Source organism: Zootoca vivipara, chromosome 3 (genome assembly GCF_965207765.1).
Source record: "Zootoca vivipara chromosome 3, rZooViv2.hap1.1, whole genome shotgun sequence".
Taxonomy (NCBI): domain Eukaryota; kingdom Metazoa; phylum Chordata; class Lepidosauria; order Squamata; family Lacertidae; genus Zootoca; species Zootoca vivipara.
The window spans coordinates 107941128-107960804 of NC_142586.1; the positions used below are offsets into that span (position 1 = coordinate 107941128).

A 19677-nucleotide genomic window follows, 5' to 3' on the forward strand; every position below is an offset into this window, starting at 1 on the left:
GTCTCAGGAACAGTTTCTTCTCTAGAGCAATTTTGGCCTTAAATGGAAAGCCTGGACTTCGAAGTCATCTTATTTTACTTGTTATTTTGTATTATATTTACTGTTTTTAATTAGGTTTTTGTAATTTTGGATTATGCGGAATGCTTTATCTGAGTGGATGTAGCAACCGAGTAATTTCGTTGTTCCCGCAAGGGGACAATGACAATGCAGTAAAGATACCATATCTTATCTTATCAAAGGCACAAAAGACTGGCCTTGAGCTGAAACATTTCGTGGGGAAGGGGAGCTCCATGGAGCTGTGAAATCTCTGGATTCAGGGCCTGGCCTGGCTGGGTGAAGGCCCATAAAATGCGTTTTTGCATCCTGAGAAAACGGAGAGGCTCTTTGGGAGCCTGGTTTCCTACGCTCGGGGTTTTTCTACTCCCTTCATAAAATGCCAGCAGCCCAGTCTTGGGGGAATACTTTTCCAAGACCCATTCGGAAGGCGAATTCTGTAAACCCCGAGAAAAACTTAGTTCTGTCCCGCCAAGGCCTATGCAGACAACTAAGAGTATACAGTACACCCCCCCCCCAAACGGTCAACTGACATCTTGTTTTAATTTCCGGCTTTTGTTGTATTTGTCTTTTGTATGTATCCTTGTAAGCCGGCTTGGTATTTTTATGTGACACACAGCACTACGTATGAATATGTTTGGAGTTATTAGAACACGACTACAGTACTTCGCTCCACCGCCTCACAAACGGAACATTTCCCTCACGGGCTGGGAACGCACTGCGCATGCTCCGACGGGAATGTGGCCGGTCCACACAAAATAGCACGGAACGACAGAACGCCGTCCGTCGCCGGAGGGCAAAAGGCGGGAAAACTAACCTTCGCGAAATTTTCCGGAATGAGCCGAAGACGGGCGGAGGCGGGGGAAGGGTCGAATGCTTTGCTCGCCTCCGTTCCACTCCCCCGCCCGCTCCTCGGTCTTTTACCTCGCGCCGTCTCCCCAGGCAACGCGCTTGCCGAGCCTGCCCCGGATGTTGATTCAGCTATTTTTTCTCTCCCCGTCTCTTTTCCTTTAAGAAAGGGAGGGCGTGGCCACCGCCAGTCGTAGTGACAATGCGGGTTTCCAATTGGAACGTTCGGATGAAGTGCATAGAGAAACTAAATGTAAAGAGTGGCACAAACATGGCAATATGAGGTTCCGTGAGGTGGTTTTTTAAAAAAATTACAGCGCATGCGGGGAACCTGCGGCTGAACTACAAATCCCACCAGTTCCAGCAAACATGACAGGCGACAAACGGATACGAGGTGCCAGTGGTTTTCTGCACATCTGCGCTTAACGGTCTTGAGTGGGAACCAGCTGCTGCGACTGGTGGGCGCCTCTATATTTTTCCTGCTGGATTAAAACCGACGCTGGGAAACTGCGGGCCGGCGCGCCATAGAGAGGCACGGAAAGAGCGGGCCGGCCGGCTACCCGTGAGACGGCCGTTGGTCCATTCGTTTGGTTTTAAACGGCCAGGAAGTGACGCAGACTTTCACGCAGCCAACCACCCCTCCTTCCGGAAGTAGACGTGGCCGGCTTCCCTGGGCGTCCGATGTTTGGTGGCTGTGGGGGCGCCTGTCGCCCGCGCCGGGCTCCGCCACACGATGGAGCGGCGAGGGCAGCGGCAGTGTTGGGGGCCGGCGGCGCTGCTGCTGGTGGTGGTAACCATGCTGAGGGCGAAGGCGGCGGCCGGGGCCGGAGGAAGGTCGCTCCCACAGTTCAACGACGACGTTCCTTTCCGAGTGAACTGGCCGGGCAACGAATTCACCCTGGTAGGTGGCCGGTCTGAGGGGAGGGAAGGTTGGCCAGGCGGCGATGAGGACGGGGGAGCGGGGAAGAGACTGGATGCAGGGGTCCAGGCCGGAGGGAGCTGCCTCACAGCACCGTATAGTGGGAATTGTCCCCCTAGGGTCATCTAGTCCAACCCCCTGCAATGCAGGAATCTCAACTAAAGCATTCATGACCGCCAAGAAAGGAGAGTCCACCACCTCCCGAGGCTGTCTGTTCCGCTGCCGAAGAGCTTCTACCTGGCCGGGGTAATTCAATTTCCACAGCACTTTTCTTGTATTTAGCTGTGAAACAGCTATAGAAGATGACATTTCAACATTACTCAGATGTGAGGGTGCAGGGGTTGGAAGAAAACTTCAGAAAACTTTATAAGTGTTTGCACTCTAGTCTAATGTACAAAATGGTACCAGAACGTAAAATGACTCTTTAGCAATAGGTGAGCTCTTGATTTCACCAGCTCATCTCCATGAGTATCCAGAACCCATACTATGAGGCAGAGGAATGAAAAGAGCTTCCTCATTTAAAGTCTCCTTTCTTGGAGTCCCTCGGGGCAGGGAAAGAAAAAACAAAAACGAGTTTGCTGCCTCTCCTACATAATGGCCCTTAAGATATTTGAAGATGGCAGTCCTGTCTCCTCTTTTTCCAGGCCCTCATAAAAGTCTTGCCGAAACCGAAAGGGAGTTCGCCATCCTTCTCTCATCCATTTTGCCTGCGGAAAGAAGCGGCCGATAAATATCTGGGGATAAGCACACAGTTTAAATAAAGAGCAGGAGGGTGCAGCGCACAAGGGATGCAGCCTTTCATATTGAAATGCAGGGTCTTGTCTTTTCTTTTTACTCTTGACCCTGAGATCCAGCAATGGTGGAGCAAAAGATATGTCCTCAGAATGAAATAACCTTGAGCTTGCAGCCCTTACACACACACACACACACACACACACACACACACACTATCAATTTCTGGCTACCCTCAAGGTTGTCTTTCTTCCTTTGCAGTAGTAAAACTTAAGGGAAGAGAAACAATATAAAACAAATTCCTTCCAGTAGCACCTTAGAGACCAACTAAGTTTGTCATTGGCATGAGCTTTTGTGTGCATGGAAGAGAGTACTTTTCGAAACTGTCATTGTGAGTAATGATTGCTGCAGATAACCCAGAGATCAGTCATTAGGCTGTATTCTACCTTCTGCACACCCTTGTCTTTAAAGAAAGAAATGTGGTAGGGTTGATTTTGAGGGGACACCACAAATTAATGAGCAGGCGTTGGTGTTCTCCAAGCACAGAAAGAATCCAGGAGAACTCAGAAACTTGCTCCCTAATTAGTGATGTTTCAGTTGACCCATATAAATAACTTTGCTGTGGCTTTTTGAATCCGTTTTTCCCGTGATGGACCCATATGGACACCGATTATTTTTATGGCAGATGGTAAGTCTGTCAACAGCTGTTGCATGTGATAACCAAGATGGAGCCTTCCAGAAGACGGTGAGGGACAGGCAGGATCAAGGGTGTTGTCATCTTTGTGTCCTGTTTGTACCCCTAGATACAAATGATTGGCCACTGTTTGGAACATGGTCTGATTCTCATGAACCTCTGATGTGATCCTGGAGGATGCTGTTATGGAGAGACTGCTGTCATTGAGAATGCTTGTCCCTCAGCATCTGCTATTTTAGCCCTGAATGGGATGGTTCCATCTGGTTATTTGGGTTGGGAGGTGATAGACTGTGGTCTACTGGTGGAGCCACTGGCCAATCTCTAGTGAACACGCAGCTGTGTTTCTTGCAAGGATTGCTCAACTATATGTACCTCTCGGGGCATTTCTTTTGTTATTAAGCAAGAAAGCATGCCTAAGACTGCTTCATGCAGATCAGATATGCTGTAATTGTCATGACAAGTTGAATATATATTTACTGTTGTTTTTGTTCACTTAAAATATGTGAGTATACCATGGGGTTCCTATTAAGAAGTAAAAGTTGGCTGCCCAATATTTTGTTCTTGTAAATCACTTTGAGTTCACCTTTCTGAAAAAAGTGACTAATAACGTCTTCTCATCCCTTACCAATAACTACTGGTGACTACATGCTCAGACAGTTTAAATTCTGACAATTTTTGAGTTACATGCAGCCCTTTCTGCAAAGGAATATTGGGGGGATTTTGAGGGAGTCCTTGACTGTGGCAAGAATGAGCATTGCTTGAGTCCAGGGCAGAGGGAGAAGATAACACCATCAGTATTGTATTGATTGTGTATAAGCTATGAACAGTTGAAAGAGGGGAACAAACTTAATGTATTGGAAAATTAGCTGTTTTGTTGCTGTGCTAAGGGGAATTTACAAGATGGTGTACAGCAATTAAATCATTAACGTTTGTAAGGAGGGAAATGATTAAAATTGCATGGAGCTTAACAGCATTCTACATAACCACTACAGTACTTGAAAAGTCATAATGGCAGGGCATGTAACAACACTGACTGGACCAACTGCCTGTTTTGTTGTATGTAAAGCAGCTTCCATGTCCTTATGCCCTGCAGTCATGATAGCCTACAAGATGCGAAGACTGTTCAATTGAGTGAAGCAGGTTAAGTAAATTTACGGCACAAATAACTCTGCTCTTGTCAATATTGCGGGTGGAGCTTCTAGACAGCTCTCTTCTGTGATATGAAAAAGCTGTGCCTTGTGTCTTCTAGTAATGAAGAGGGACAACATTCTAGAAAACCCTCAACATTACATTGCTCAAAAGACTGCTTGGTAACCTGGTGGAAGTGACGTTACACAAGTTACAAGACTCTTGAACCATATTTCAGTGCTTTGTAAAGGTGGCTTAAGCAAGCTAATTCTACAAGTAACCCAGAAAGTGCTAAGGTTAAATTTTAAATGATGTGTATATTTATTGATTGATTGATTGATTGATTGATTTATCTATCTATGTTTGATGTCTATGCTAATAGGCATTTTAATATGTTTGCAGTGGCCTGTGGTCAGAAGCAATAAACAAAGATTGTATTGAAATACTATTTTAGTAACTAGTCAGCAGACCTATTTAAGACTACATTTTAATATTTGCTTACATTTGAGGCATTTCCACCTTTTTCTTTTTAAGCCCACTGCTGGGGTTTTGTATAAAGAAGATCATTACATCATTATGACAACTTCAGAAAAAGAAAAATATAAGTGTATTCTTCCGATGTTAGCCAGCGGAAATGAGGTAAGTTCTGTGTCTTCTCTCTCTCTTTTAAAGCAGGAGTTTCTACTCAGCAACTAACAGAACATTCCTGTGCATATCTATTCAGAAGAAAGCTCCATTCACCCAGATAAAAATGTGTAGGATTACAGCCTAAAATTATTTATAAAACATAAATTTATGTATAAAACATACCATCACCTTTCTATAAAATATTTAGGATGTGTTAAATACATTTAAAACACCTTCAGTGTGTTTGTTTGTCTTAAGAGAGAGACACAGAGAGAGAGTAATTAGCTGTGACATAACAGGCAAATGAATTTTGGCCTGCCTTTGAATGGAAGCTTCATTTTTAATGAATCATAATAATAATAAATAAATAATATTTATGCCCCGCCTTCCCTGGCCAGGGTCGGGCTCAGGGCAGCTATCACCAAATATAAATTACAAAAAAAAATTAATAGAAAAAAACCAGTTAATTAAAATACAGCTTAAAATACAGCCTCATTTTAGTAAAAGGTAAAGGGACCCCTGACCATTAGGTCCAGTCGTGTCCGACTCTGAAGTTGCAGCACTCATCTCGCATTATTGGCCGAGGGAGCCGGCGTACAGCTTCCAGGTCATGTGGCCAGCATGACAAAGCTGCTTCTGGCGAACCAGAGCAGCACACGGAAATGCCGTTTGCCTTCCCGCCGGAGCTTTACCTATTTATCTACTTACACTGGCGTGCTTTCGAACTGCTAGGTGGGCAAGAGTTGGGACCGAGCAACGGGAGCTCACAACTGCTGACATTCTGATCGGCAAGCCCTAGGCTCTGTGGTTTAACCCACAGTGCCACCCATGTCCCCTCACTTTAGTAATAGCCCATAAATCAAGACCATAAAGGGAGGAAACATCAGATATTCACCTGAACCAGCTATCTATGCTTGTCCTACATGGGCCAGCAAAAAAGCCAAGGGGAAATTTATATACCAAATCCCATATAAAAGGTCAGAGTGAGTCTAAGCCGAAGGCAAGGTGGAACAGCTCCATCTTGCAGTCCCTGTGGAAGGATGTCAAATCCCTTTGGAACACCTTGAACAAGAAGATCTCTAACATATCCTTGAGTCTAATAAGGGGGAAAGGCAGAGTATGTATGTATAGATTATTATTATTATTATTATTATTATTATTATTATTATTTTATTAATACTAATAATCCCAAGTTGCTATTACTCATAATTTGATAACCTGAATTATTGGGAGTACTAAATTGATGTTTATATGTTAGTTGCTGTCTTGCATTTGCCTAGCTGTGGATGTGGGAAGGAATGACGTGGTTTTGTAAATTGCTAGGAGCAGATGTTCAGTTAGGCAGGATACAGGTGTAATTATGCAAATATGTGCATTGGAATTCGTATAAAGATACATGTTTATCTTGAATATACTTAATGGTATTATTTTATCTTGTGGTCTTAAGCACAAAAATATGTTACTGCTCTGCAAGTCACTATAAAACAGTGTCGTTCCAGAAATACTGGCACATAAGCAATAAGTTAATGAATTTGAACATCTTTTTATGTGTATATACACACACATACACACGAAATTTTATATGTGTGTGAGAGCGCAAAGGACACATTTGCATCAACAATAAATCAGAGCAGAATCGAAAGAGCTACTTAGATTTATGCAAGTGGCTTGTGGTAGCTTAGTAGAATTTTTTGCAGTAGAAATTCCCCTTGGTTTCAAAAGCAGTTTTCTGTAGCGATGAGAAGCATAAATTCCTCTTGGATCCATAGAACTGCTTCTATATTTCTGTGGATCTTGGCCTGTGTGGTTTCTTTTCCAGACCTTTTAAGAAAACCAACAGGACATTTCAGCATATGGAGTTGACAACAAGTAATTACTGCCTGGAAACCATAAATATCAAAACTATTTGGGGATTATAGCCTTTGTGTACTGGGTTGTGTATGCCAATTTTTTAAGGAACTTGCGAAAATACGGTAAATGAATGTACCTAGCTCTGTGTCCCTCCATGAATAGTGACATCCAGCTGTTCTCGTTTTAGGAGGAAGAAAAGGACTACAAAGGGCCCAGCCCTGCAGAATTGTTGGAGCCCCTCTTTAAACAAAGCAGCTGCTCTTACAGGGTATGTCCACTTTGAATTTGAGGCAAAAGGCTACAGATCCTGACATCACTCTATGTGTTATAGAGTGGATAAGCTCAGTAAAAGTGCATGTTTTATTTCCAGTAAACCCACCAGCACCACACAGACACATTGCTGTTTCTGTCTGGCGCCAAATTTTCCTGTAAGTCAGTGGGCATTATGGATACCCAACCATGGACACAATTGTGACTTTAAAATGGAAATTATTGTTTTTGAATAATTCCAACTGACGCCTGAATGAATACAGGGTGGAAAATGTGTTGTGCAGCGTGTCTGCCTATGCCCTTTGGAACTGAAAGAGCACAGTTTCATTAGGCCACCTCATTTAATTCAGGGCACTGATAGATTATGGCGGTGTTAAGCAGCCGTGGGGTGCTGCATCTCACCAACTCGAGCTCAAGAACCAAGGGCTAACCTAGAGTGAATTCCATAGATGCCCGAGAAGCTTGCCTCTCAAATAGAGTCTCTGATTACATCTTGCAGCTACTTTTTCCTTTCTCTTTTCATTTGCTTGCTATGGAAACGCAACACATTTCAACATGCCCTGAGCCCTTGAAGGGAGGGCAAGCTGCAAATCTAAATATTCTTACCCATCCATTTTGTTGACTTGTTCCCTTATCGCAAGAACAGCCTTGAGTACCATTAGTAACCAAGGATTCTCTGTGGGACTTTAATCCTGCAGATTCCTGCATGGTCTGAAGTAGGGAAGCCACTGTTCATAATGCAACTTAATGGAGCCCAAAGTTTATATAGGAAGGGCTGGAGTTGGTTTCAGTTCTCTGCATGATCCACAGGTTGCAGTGGGAACATTAAAGACATTGCGCTGAAGCTCGTTCCATGGTTGTTGACATTAACAACAACTGTTGGTTAACATTTCCTTTACATAAAGACTTCCTTCGTTACATTAAAACAATGGTGACATCACCTTTTATATATATTAAGACCCTAAACGTGCAAAAAAACTAAATGCTTTTGCTGTGAAGCTATTATAAATAATCACGTCTCAAGGTTGTCCTTTCACTTGGGCTGCTGCTTTGTTTTTTAAAAAATAGATTTGCCTGTACTCTGTGTTCCAGTTAATGCCAAATATATATATCTTTAGATTGAATCCTATTGGACTTACGAAGTTTGTCACGGCAAACACATTCGTCAGTATCATGAAGAGAAGGAAACTGGGCAGGTATGTCTCATTAAAACTTTGGTCCTCAAGGGTAAAATAAAGCTTGAAACTGACGATTTTATTGTTTTGTTATCTGTTGGCATGACAAAGATTGAAGCATTGGAAGAGAAACAGTTGTTGTAAAACAAAAAAGTGAAGATGTCTGTCTTTTCTCTTTTTTTGTGTAGAAAATAAATATTCAAGAATACTTTCTTGGGAACATGCTACACAAGAGCCCGATACTTGATCCAGGTTTGTTATTTTGCCTTTAAATGTCAGTGGTCAGGAAGAAGATATCATCCATTCACTCAACTCACTAGGGAAAGCACTGTGTAATTTATCCCATTGCTCACCAACAATCAGCACCATCCAAACATTCAGTGTGACGTTTGAGAAGAGCCTAAGCACACATTACACATACAATGCTCAGCTCTCACTTTTTGGGATTTAAGACTACACAGATTTGTGTGCTTTCTATCCCCCTCCCCCCATTATAGAGCATGGTCAAACATCATGTCCAAGCCATTCATGTGAGTCAAGTTCAAAGGCAGCTTAGGTGTCCAGTGGGCAAGATGGGTGCAGTTTCACCCTGCTGGGTTTATAGGGATTGAGCAAGAAACTTCTGTTATATCTGCGCGGGTCATGGCACTTCAAACACTCGTCTATTTTCCCACCATCTGTGACTGAAAATAACCCCGACATGGAGAAACCAGGACCTCCTTTAAATCTTGCCTGAAAATGTCCCCTTTCCTCATTCATGCTGTTCAGTATTCACAGGCTGGCATGTAGCTTATATTTGAATGGCAGTGTCGAGTCTCTCAATCAATACTGGATTCTGTTGAGATACAGAATCTTTGTTTCAGCAGATTTGCTTCCTGGCTCTCTGTTGGTTTCTATATCGCAAACTGACTAAAATGTGATGCTTATCCTGCTTGCAATGTTTTCCAGAGCAAGAAGAGGAGGAAAATGAGAAAGACAGTGCAGAAGAGGCAAGTAGGAAAAGGTTGCCTTTGCGCTCCTGCTCCATGATCAGTTTAATTCATATCTGTATCTAGATCAGCCTTCAGCAAGTTAATGCCATCCAGATGTTCGGGACTGAAGCTCCTCATCAGCCCCAGAAAAGGCTGATCTAGATTGTTGAAGCTCCCTCTCTCTTTTTGAAGTTGATGTGTTCTTCCTTTTCTCGCAGATAATATTGTTTGATTCAAGTCTGTTTCTATTAAGGGAAAGTGACTGTTTTTGTTAGCCCTGATGCTATACACTGCATTGCCAGATTAGGTTGAGTTGTGTTTTCCCCCCCTACAAGATAGTTTCTACCATGGCTGCAGAGCAGAAAATCCACTGAATGCAAAGTAGACGTGCTAAAGAAGAATTCACATGTAAGCAAACTTAGTAGTCGCTCAAAGTAATACTTTCGTTTTCTTTGTTTTATTTTGGTACTATAGATTCCTATGAAAAATATAGAAGGGCAGATGACCCCATATTATCCCATTGGGATGGGAAATGGCACACCTTGTACCCTGAGGCAAAACCTGCCCAGATCAAGTTCAGTCATGTATGTCTGCCATCCTGAGGCCAAGCATGAAATCCTTTCAGTGGCTGAAGTTACTACATGTGAATATGAAGTGGTCATTTTGACCCCTCTCTTATGCAGCCATCCTAAATACAGGTAAGGAATTCAGGCCAATGCTGCATCCAGGTCAGGCCTTCTAGTAGCTACCTGGAACGATATTTTCTGAAAGAGTTCCCTCTCATTCACTCTCCTCACAGATCTTTCATCTGTTACCTAAGGGAGGTTCCAGGCTGTACTGCACATAATTTGTACATCATGCTAAATCATGCAGAGGCTGGAACAGACCTTGGACTCATACACTCCCCTCCCCTCTTCCTGTGCAGCCAGGGCGAGTCCTTCCGCTGCAATTTTATTCATTTACACTGAATCTCTGCTTGCGTTTTGGGTACAAGCCAGGGATTGTGATTTATAGCCAACTCTGATTAGTGCAATCAGCCAGCTTCAGAAGCCAGCCTCTGTCGGGAGTTGGCTTGTTCTTAAAATGACCACAGTGTTATAAGGCACAATTCCCGATTTACACAAAATAAGAGAAATCAAAAGTAAATATGGCTGAGGGCAGAGGTTAGCATATGGGTCCAAGGCTCCCTTAGCTCATCCTATCTTGTAATGTTGAACTAAACCATGTTCTAGTGTGACATTCAGCAAGTTGTTATACCTGAGACAGGCTGGCTACCAGAAGAGGCACTTCTGCATCAGATTATCTCTTCTCCTGTAAAAATGTTGGATAACCTATCAGCATTGTAATATATTCACCTGCTGTGCTTCTTTGCCTCAGTTCCACATCCCTGGTGTAAGTACAGAAAAATACACGGGGTGTTGACATTATGACCCAAGAGGTTTTACCTATAATGAGAGAGATTTTAAAAACTTGATATGGGGTTCTGTTTACAGTGGCAACCCAATGTTTGGTGTAATGTGTAATTGTGTCCCCAGAAACTTGGTGTAGATATGAGCTTTCTAATATTAGTGAGAACCAGGAAGTAAAAATGTTCTTTTAGATTTATTTATTTTTGAAAAACAATGGTGGATCAGTTAAATTTCTTTTATAAAGCAGTTTTGATTTTTTTTAGTAGTATATGCTATATTGGGGCCACAAAACCTTTTGTGCGGAGGCTGTGAGTGAACCACTCCAAAAGTTTGCTGTTGTTTGCGCAGGTTCAGAGCGTCCCCCGTGAATGACATATTTTGCCAGTCACTGCCAGGAGCCCCACTTAAGCCCCATAACTTGGAAAAACTGGAGCAGCTGGAGCAGGAGCACCAACAGCAGCAGGAAATGATGAAGGTGCCTTTCAGAAGAGCCAAGGAGGTAGGAGCCCAGGGGCGTATCGCTGATGACACAAGTGTGGGAAATCCCACTATTAATCTGCCCTTTCTAGATGGCGAGGTTTTACTTCTGCTGGGGAATTCTGCTACGCAAAATTCATCCTGGGATTTCAGTGGCAGGAAAGTGGTGTCCTGCTTTCTCTTCCCCCCCCCCAAGCCAAACAGGTTGCCCAGTTCTGCCCTGACTATCTTAACCCCATTCAGGAACCAATAGTGTGCTGCAGATATTAAATCAGTCTATGAAAGCTAGAAGAATTGTGTGATCACCAACTACTGGAACAGTTTAAGGCTGCTGTGCTTTTCTTATATACATTTGAGCTCGGTTTAGAAGTCTCACAAGCCGTATGTTTCATGGTTGTGGCTTTTTGGCCACACTGTGTTAACATCAACCCCCCTTTACCTGTGTAATAATAATAATAATAATAATAATAATAATAATAATAATAATAATAATAATAATAATTTATTGTTTATACCCCGCCCATCTGGCTGGGTTTCCCCAGCCACTCTGGGCGGCTTACAACAGAAAAATGAAATAAAACAATTAAACATTTAAAGTCTCCCTAAACAGGGCTGTGCCTTCAGATGTCTTCTAAAAATCTGGTACCTATTTTTCTCTTTGACATCTGATGGGAGGGCGTTCCACAGGACAGGCGCCACCACCGAGAAGGCCCTCTGCCTGGTTCCCTGCAACTTGGCTTCTCGCAACAAGGGAACCGTCAGAAGGCCCTCGGTACTGGACCTCAGTGTCCGGGCAGAACGATGAGGGTGGAGACACTCCTTCAGGTATACTGGACTGAGGCCATTTAGGGCTTTAAAGATCAGCGCCAACACTTTGAACTGTGCTCGGAAACATACTGGGAGCCAATGTAGATCTTTCAATATGATATGTGTGAAACATGGGAATCTGCCAACTGAGGGTCAGTGAGCATGCAGTATTCAGCCTGCTTTTGACCCATGTGCACTAGTGCACATTAGTGCATGTCGCAATACATCTGTTCATCTTTAACATAGAATGTGACTCTTTCATTGTGTTCTGTAGCAGACTAAGAGGGCTATCCTCTCTAAAATCAGATGCCCAGTACCATCTAAATCTGCACATATTTAAATTTCAGGAAGAAGTGAATTCAGCAAAGGAAGAGAGGTTTTCCTCCTTCCACAAGCCAGTTGCCGTTGGAACACCACATCTGTTGACGGTTGGAACGACACACATTTCCAAACTGACCGACGATCAGCTCATAAAAGAGTTCCTTAGCGGGTCTTACTGCTTTCATGGGGTGAGGAATCAATTCTATGCACTGGGCTGTACTTCGCACACGTGTTTTGCCTTCATTCCATAACCAGGCTCAGGCTAGCTCCTGCTCATTTTGCTCCGTGATTCCTTTTGCCATTTCCATCCCATTATTTCTCTGATTCCACCCAGAACCCCAGTCGTGTTAAGTTTTGTATTTTGTCTTCCTACAAATGTTAAACATAGCAGAACAGTAAAAAGAGTGGGTCTCAGCTTGGACCTTGGAAGTGTACCTTCCTTCCCCCCTCCCTCCCCCAGGTCTCAAAACTCTAACAGTGCCATCATGTTATGTCTAGACTTTATGTCTAGAGCTGAGGGTTAGAAACGTACATTGTATATTAACCTAATGGGTGTCGTGCTTGCTGGAAGCAGCTTGGATTGCTTGAGTTTAATTGCCTTCTCTTCTTCCTAGGGTGTTGGCTGGTGGAGGTATGAATTCTGCTATGGCAAGTACGTGCATCAGTATCACAAGGTACGTAGAAACAGCGGTTGGAAGGTTCTGCCACTAGGTGGCCACATACAGCTTTTTTAAATGAAATTTGCTGCTTCACAGGAAAGATCTTGAAAGCAGGGCTGCAGAGTTAGTAAAATTCATTGGTGCCTTTGCTACTGCTGCTGTGTTTTATTAGGGCGCTGTGCAAGGGGTTTGGGGAACTGTCAGTCCACAAGGACCTTTTGGGCAGACCTACGCCCACCTGCCTCTCACCTGACGCAGGGCAAGGAAAAGCAGGGCTGGGCAAAAAAGGGTTTTCCCAAGTGCCCAACCACCAGCTGGATGCGTTTGGCATTTGGGAAGCGCTGAGCACATGCGTTGCAAGTAGGGTTTTCAACATTGCGATATATCACCAACTAAACATCGCAATACAGTCATACCTCTGCTTACGTAAACGGCAAACCCAGAAGTATATTTCTGGGTTTTTTCTGCGTGCGCAGATGTGCTCTACGAAACAAATCTTTTGAGTCTCGGAAATCATGGCAAAGAATAAAACATTTAAAATATCAGATCATGCAAGAAGAAAGGGGGTCTGTGTAGCATTTTCGTTTCAGTAACAAGGAGAATTGTCGTCCTCTTTTAGGATAAAGATAATGCCAAGACGACCATAGTTGTGGGCACCTGGAACAAGGAAGAACACCTTCAGTGGGCACAAAAAAATGTGGCCAGAGCATATCACCTCAAAGACGATGGTCTGCAAACAGTGAAGTATGCCTGAGTTGGTTTTCAGATAAAACCTCAGAGAGTGGGCTTGCCACGTCGTTGCAGCTAGTCCTTAAAATCGGTTATATAGCAAAATAGTTTTCCAAGTCACCAATGCTTACTGTGTCCAGCCTTAGTCTTGAAATTAAAATCTCTGCATCTTGAATCCATCCCATGCTTTTTAAAAGTGTAGAATTCCCCTCACTGTGCCAACCGACCTAAAAAGGTTTCGACTTCCGAAGTCGACAACCCCCGGAAGTCTTTTCTCCCTGCGCGCCCGGCCTGCGCGTTCTGTGCCTGCGCAGAGTGGCGTGCGCGTTCTGTGCCTGCACAGAAGCGCGAAATCGCGCTTTGCGCATGCGCCGAAGCAGCACTTCGACATCCAAAAACCTCGACTTAAGACAGCCGTGGAACGGATCGTCTTCGTAAGTCGAGGTTCCACTGTATTCTTTTGGGAGCAGCCTAGAGTGGCTGGGGAAACCCAGCCAGGTGGGCGGGGTATAAATAATAAATTATTGTTGTTATTTTATTATGCATGGGAGGATGTGATTTAATCCTGCATTGGCTGTTCACCCTGTTCCCAGTAGGGAACAAGACTGTACAGCCAAGGCAGGATTTAATCTCTGCTCACCCTCTGATGAGTGAGAATTAAAGCCCTGTACAAAAGTGCTTTTTGAAGCAGCTGGTGCTTCTCCTTTAAGCCAGCAAGCCAGTGGCAGCAGCCGGGTAGAGGGGTGAGTCTTCTCCACCCCGCTGCTACCGCTGCCTACACACTTAAAGGAGAAGTACAAGATGTTTCAAACAAAAAGAGGCCACAGCAACAGGAAGGTGATCCTGCTTGGTCTGGATGCCATCACAAGCTCTCTGTGGGGAGTTCTTGCACACATCCAAACCCAGTGCTAGGAATCCCCCTCCCTCATCACCTGATGCAACACGTTGGCAATCCTGCTTGGTCCAGGGGTGTGAGAGGGCTCTCTGCAGGAATGTAGCAGACAGCAAAGCTAACGGGAAGGCTTTTTTCACCTTTGAAATCAAGTGTCTTGCTGCCTGCTATTTGGTTTGAAGTCCCAGCTCTGGAACTTCAAAGCACCCAGACCCCTGCCATTTGTGACGTCAGTTGGTTGCTTGGTGCATGGCCCCACACACCCACCTGTCAAATTTGGCCTGCAGAGCAAATCCCGAAAAGGATCTGGCCCATGGAACCATAGATGTTCCACACTCCTGCACTTGGGAGACAGCGATTCTGATCCCTTTGTGATCTTTTGGCTGGTCGTTTTTTCCCATCCTGATCCACCTTACAGTTTGTTGTAGGGGTAAAACAGGGGTTCCTTTGGTGTTTCCAAGCTCATAAGAAAAAATGCCTTCCAAGTGCTGGACATTGTGCAAGCGTCAAATTCCAGAAGGCAGCACACAAAATTCAGCCCTTTTAGTGATTTTTGCTTGGGCACATTGTAATACTTGCATAGGTACCAAGTAGTGAGTTGACTTGGCGCTCTAAACGTTTTAACTGATTGTTGTGACCAAGCTCTAATTTTGCGTCTTTCCGGCAGAATGGTGTCTCACTACTACGGAAACGGAGATCTTTGTGACTTGACTGACAAACCTCGACAGGTGACAGTGAAATTGAAGTGAGTTGGCCCTCTTAAAAATTATCCTATTCCAGGCAAACTTGATTTATATACTTTGCCCTAATGGAAGGCTCTAAAAATGTACCCAGCTGTACTTTTAAGAAACGGCATGACTGTATCTTTACTAACTGGGCACAATCCTGAGATCTTTAAGCATGCCCAAAGGTTTGCCTGTGCTCTGCGAGGGATTTTAATTATTTCCCCGCTTCAGATAACAACTCTTTGCGCTCAGAAGCACTTTTGCTAGAGAATGTCATGTCTGCTGCTCAGGGTGATAAAAATCTCAGCCATCTTCACTAGATAGTGACCCCTAACTCAGCAGTCTAGTGTCTGCTGATGCAAGTGCCCATCCCTGCCTTGTGTTTCCTGGACAAACAAGCTTCCCAGTATGTTTCCGAGCACAATTCAAAGTGTTGGTGCTGACCTTTAAAGCCCGAAACAGCCTCGGTCCAGTATACCTAAAGGAGCGTCTCCACCCTCATTGTTCTACCCGGACACTGAGGTCCAGTGCCGAGGGCCTTCTGGCGGTTCCCTCCCTGCAAGAAGCCAAGTTACATGGGCCTTCTCGGTAGTGGCACCCGCCCTGTGGAACGCCCTCCCACCAGATGTCAAAGAGAAAAACAACTACGAGACTTTTAGAAGACATCTGAAGGCAGTTCTGTTTAGGGAAGCTTTTAATGTTTGATGGATTACTGTATTTTAATGTTCTGTTGGAAGCCGCCCAGAGTGGCTGGGGAAGGCCAGCCAGATAGGCGTAGTATAATTTATTATTATTATTATTATTATTATTATTATTATTATTATTATTATTATGCCTGCTCTGCTGGCTTCACGGCATCCCCAACCCACGGCATCCGCCTATCACTGCTTAAACCAGGGGTCGGCAAACTAAGGCCCGTGGGCCGGATCAGGATCTGGCCCGCGGACTGTCCATGGATCGGCATAGGGATTCTGTTCATTCGGGCTGCGCCATTTTTTCCCTGTGCCATTCCATTCCATTACACACACACAAACACACCGGTGGCTTCTCCCTCCCTCTTCCTGGCTTCTCCCCGCCCTGCCTAGAGGAGGAAGGGGGCTGGGCTGAGCTGGCTGAGCGCCATTTTAAGCAGCCCCTCTCCAGAGCCAGCCCTTTCGTGGCACTCATCTTCCCTCCGCCGCCCCTGCCCTGGTACTCCTGTGGGCCAGAGAGCGGAGCGGATGAGCTCTCTCTGCCTACCCACGAGAAGCAGCAGTGGTAGTGGTGGTGGCGGCGGCGGCAGCCCCTGGGAGGTAAGCGCAGCGGCTGGGGATGGAGGATGGGGAGGAGGACTACTTGCCCCCCCTCACCTCTTCCATTTCCCCCCCCCCGGTGCCGCTTCTCCAGCCTGCCACAAGGTCTAAGGGGCAGTGGACCAGCCCGCGGCTAAAAAATTTTGCCAAGCCCTGGCTTAAACCGATACGTTTGTATACCAACACCAGGAAATGTCACACAGGAGTGTGACATCGTGGCGGTATTTCACCCAGACCTTTAGCGTTTCTTCACAGGCCTGGCATATCCTTGGCACCGGGCGTTAGTCTGTTAAGAAACCATTGTTCTCTAGGTGCCGGTCACCCACTAACATCTATTTCTGTCTTCAGGTGCAAAGAATCGGATTCTCCTCACGCAGTCACTGTCTACATGCTGGAGCCTCACTCCTGTCAGTACGTCCTTGGGGTATGTATTTCTGACCTTGTTGCCAGCCCCGCTGACCTCTAGGAATACCGGTACACTTTTTCCTTTGCAGAAAAGTGCATTTCACTTACAGAAGACATGGAAGCTTTGAAACAGAGCTTTCAATATCCCATCCGTCTGTGAAATGAGCGTTTTATTTTCTACAAAAGCTTCCTTCAGGACCCGGTGGCCAGCCTTTCTAAAGTGCATATTGGGGCAGTGGACTGATCCTACCTGTGAGACAGACCCTCAGTTCTGGACTCACTGTTTTCCAAGAGCTTCTATTTATAGGCCTAATTGGAAGATAATGGCTCGAGATTGATCTAAGAGAGCTCATTAAAACCATTTTCTGTGCCCTTCTTCAAGGGCGCCATGCAAATGCCGGAGTGGTCTTTAAAGGCACTTTGCCTTTCAAAATCAGCAGAGAGGCTCGCTGAGATGCTGCTGTTTTCGATTCAGTTTCTCTTCACCTCGTGCGATACTAAGCACAGTAGCCTTCATGCTTGAGAAGGGGTTCAAGAGCCGAGGCTATTCAGATGATGGAAATAATGAGAAATCTGTTGGCAGGAGTAATGTTTTTGTCAGGAACATTCTGATTAGACCACACGCTGGGAGAGTTGAAAAGCAGGCTTGGGTTTTGAGATGCAAATGTCCTCTCTGTCTTTTCGGTTGGGCAAAAGCTACTTTCCGAGACAAGATGGTTTATTTTATTTTTTTAATGCTAAGAACATTGGGCACAAACCATCCAAAAGTTAGAGACTTGCCAGATGAAATAAGGTTCTTCATTGTTTTTATTTTTACCCTGCCTTTTCCCCTGAGGGGACTCAATGGTTTTTGTTCAGTTCTCTCTCTCTCTCTCTCCCCCCCCCCAGCTGCCACTGGGAAAAGAAAAATCTGTTCCAAAACATCAGTGGACTCTTTGGAACAGTGGCAATGGGGAGGCACAAGGGTCTCCTGAGAGAAGAGGGAATGAGCCAAAATTGCCTCTCTCTCTCTCTCTCCCAATTTCTTTTCATGGACGCCACCTCTGGATCTGCCAGCGGAGAGATATGCACAAGAAAGTGCAATTTTTGCTTGGGCCATACCTATTAATATGTTTTGGTTTTTTTAATGTGGTGGTCTGGATTCCTTTGGATGTCTAAAGATCCGAACCCCTCCCAACTCTGGTATAGGAATGGGAAATAATTTTGTGCTGGATTGGCATTGTGAGATAAATGCTCAGTAATCATGGCGAGCGTGCAAAGGGCTTTGGATAAGTCTGCTTGCCTCATTGCTGCCCAAAGGCCTGCCACAGCAGAGAGGGTATACAGAGCACATTAGCCAACCTAATTCCCAACATTGCAAGGACCATGGGCGGCGCTCAAGGGGAATGCCTTGCCTTTTGAGGCCCCGCTAAATTAGTGTGAAACCTACATCCTGTCAGAGCTGTGGACAGATTTTATTTCATTTTCTGGTGCTGGACTTGCTGGCAGCTGTTTGTTCTTATATGGGGGGAAGGTTAGGGTTGCCCTGTCCCCAGGTGATAACAGTCTTTCATCTTTACGGCTGATATCTGCATAGCCTCATTCTGGCTTCTACAGATATTTCTACGGAATATAATTTTTTGGTCTGCCATATGAAGTAAAATAACATACATGTCTCTGCTCCAAGGAACTTAAAAGTGCTCAGAACCATAAGCTGCGAGAGAATGTAGAACTTCCACTTTCTTTTTAAGGCATTTGTTCATTTCAAATTTTAAAAGCCAAGACACATCTTACATTAAAATAGTGCCCATAAATAGTCTGCTTGCAATCATTTTTCCCTGCACTTGAAGGGCGCTGGCTGTTAATAAAGCAAATGGCTGGCCATTATCCTGCACATCATCATTCCAAAATGTAACCCTCCTCATTTTTTTGATAAACGTGAGTATCTGCCATTATTTCTTCTTCGCCTTCTGTCAATATTGGGTCAGTTTTCCAACATATGCCACAAGTCAAGCGCTTTGTAATCCGTTCTGTTATAGATGGTAGGTCTGGTGTTGTTTTCTTCCTCCCGTTTGATGCTTATCACCATTGTTTTGTGTGTCTATATATTTCTCCCTTCAGGTGGAATCGCCAGTTATCTGTAAAATTTTGGATACAGCAGATGAAAACGGAATGCTTTCAATTCCCAGCTAATAATAGCACGTGGGATTCATTAAAAGTTCAGGGCCTTGAAAGCCAACAAAGGAGCACACCACTGGAGTTCTCCACTTTGAACCAACGGCAAGAAGGACCAGCAAGACCTCACCAGCAAAGAGCTACTATCATGAACCACTTTGTGAATATTATATGTATATAAGAGGCTATTGATAAACTTTTAAAAATTAAAAAAAGAATACCTTATCTTGAATAACTTTTTTGGTTGCCCTGTAATGTGGAGCAGAGTCTGTTTTTCCCCCCCTAAGGTGATGCAGTGTGCTATAGTGGAGAGATTGTCACTCTCAAGGAAAGAGTGCTTCCCCAATTCCCTGGAAGGGGGATAAGAATGAAGCTGAGAACATCTACCCTCAGTCTTCCAGGAAACGCAAGTAAAACTGCTGTTTCTAACACGAGTAAGCCGCGGTTTCTGCTCAAACGACTACCAAATGCAATTCCCAACCTCTCCTAGCCGCTGCAAAAGAGTTTCCCAGCGGCCGCTGTGAAATGTGTGTAGCC

At 44.6% G+C, this 19677-nt stretch overlaps 2 protein-coding genes across 21 annotated transcripts in view; one reads left to right on the forward strand and one right to left on the reverse strand.

The window, feature by feature from the left end:
- The window catches only part of ASB3 (ankyrin repeat and SOCS box containing 3), a 47380-nt gene extending 46347 nt beyond the window's left edge, over nt 1-1033 (reverse strand). For all 20 annotated transcript variants that reach the window (XM_088666865.1, XM_088666864.1, XM_088666869.1 and 17 more), the window contains exon 1: nt 872-1033. The gene's annotated coding sequence lies outside the window, so the exon portion shown is untranslated. The remainder of the gene's footprint in view (nt 1-871) is intronic.
- Nucleotides 1034-1572: 539 nt separating this feature from the next.
- Nucleotides 1573-19375, forward strand: ERLEC1 (endoplasmic reticulum lectin 1). The gene is made up of 14 exons (XM_035110969.3): nt 1573-1804; nt 4911-5015; nt 7042-7122; nt 8243-8320; nt 8488-8551; nt 9248-9288; nt 9745-9968; nt 11028-11178; nt 12311-12472; nt 12899-12958; nt 13563-13687; nt 15232-15309; nt 16930-17005; nt 19087-19375. The coding sequence occupies exons 1-14, from the start codon at nt 1637-1639 to the stop codon at nt 19156-19158; spliced, it is 1485 nt and encodes a 494-aa protein (XP_034966860.1). The 5' UTR covers nt 1573-1636; the 3' UTR covers nt 19159-19375.
- The last annotated feature ends 302 nt before the right edge of the window (nt 19376-19677 follow it).

What these genes read in the sequence shown, in the direction of transcription:
- ERLEC1 (XM_035110969.3), top strand. Translation starts at nt 1,637, where the DNA reads ATGGAGCGGCGAGGGCAGCGGCAGTGTTGGGGGCCGGCGGCGCTGCTG. An exon ending in AAAGCAGCTGCTCTTACAGG is followed by an intron (nt 7,123 to 8,242) that starts GTATGTCCACTT and finishes ATATATCTTTAG; the next exon opens with ATTGAATCCTATTGGACTTA. An exon ending in CCTGTCAGTACGTCCTTGGG is followed by an intron (nt 17,006 to 19,086) that starts GTATGTATTTCT and finishes TTCTCCCTTCAG; the next exon opens with GTGGAATCGCCAGTTATCTG.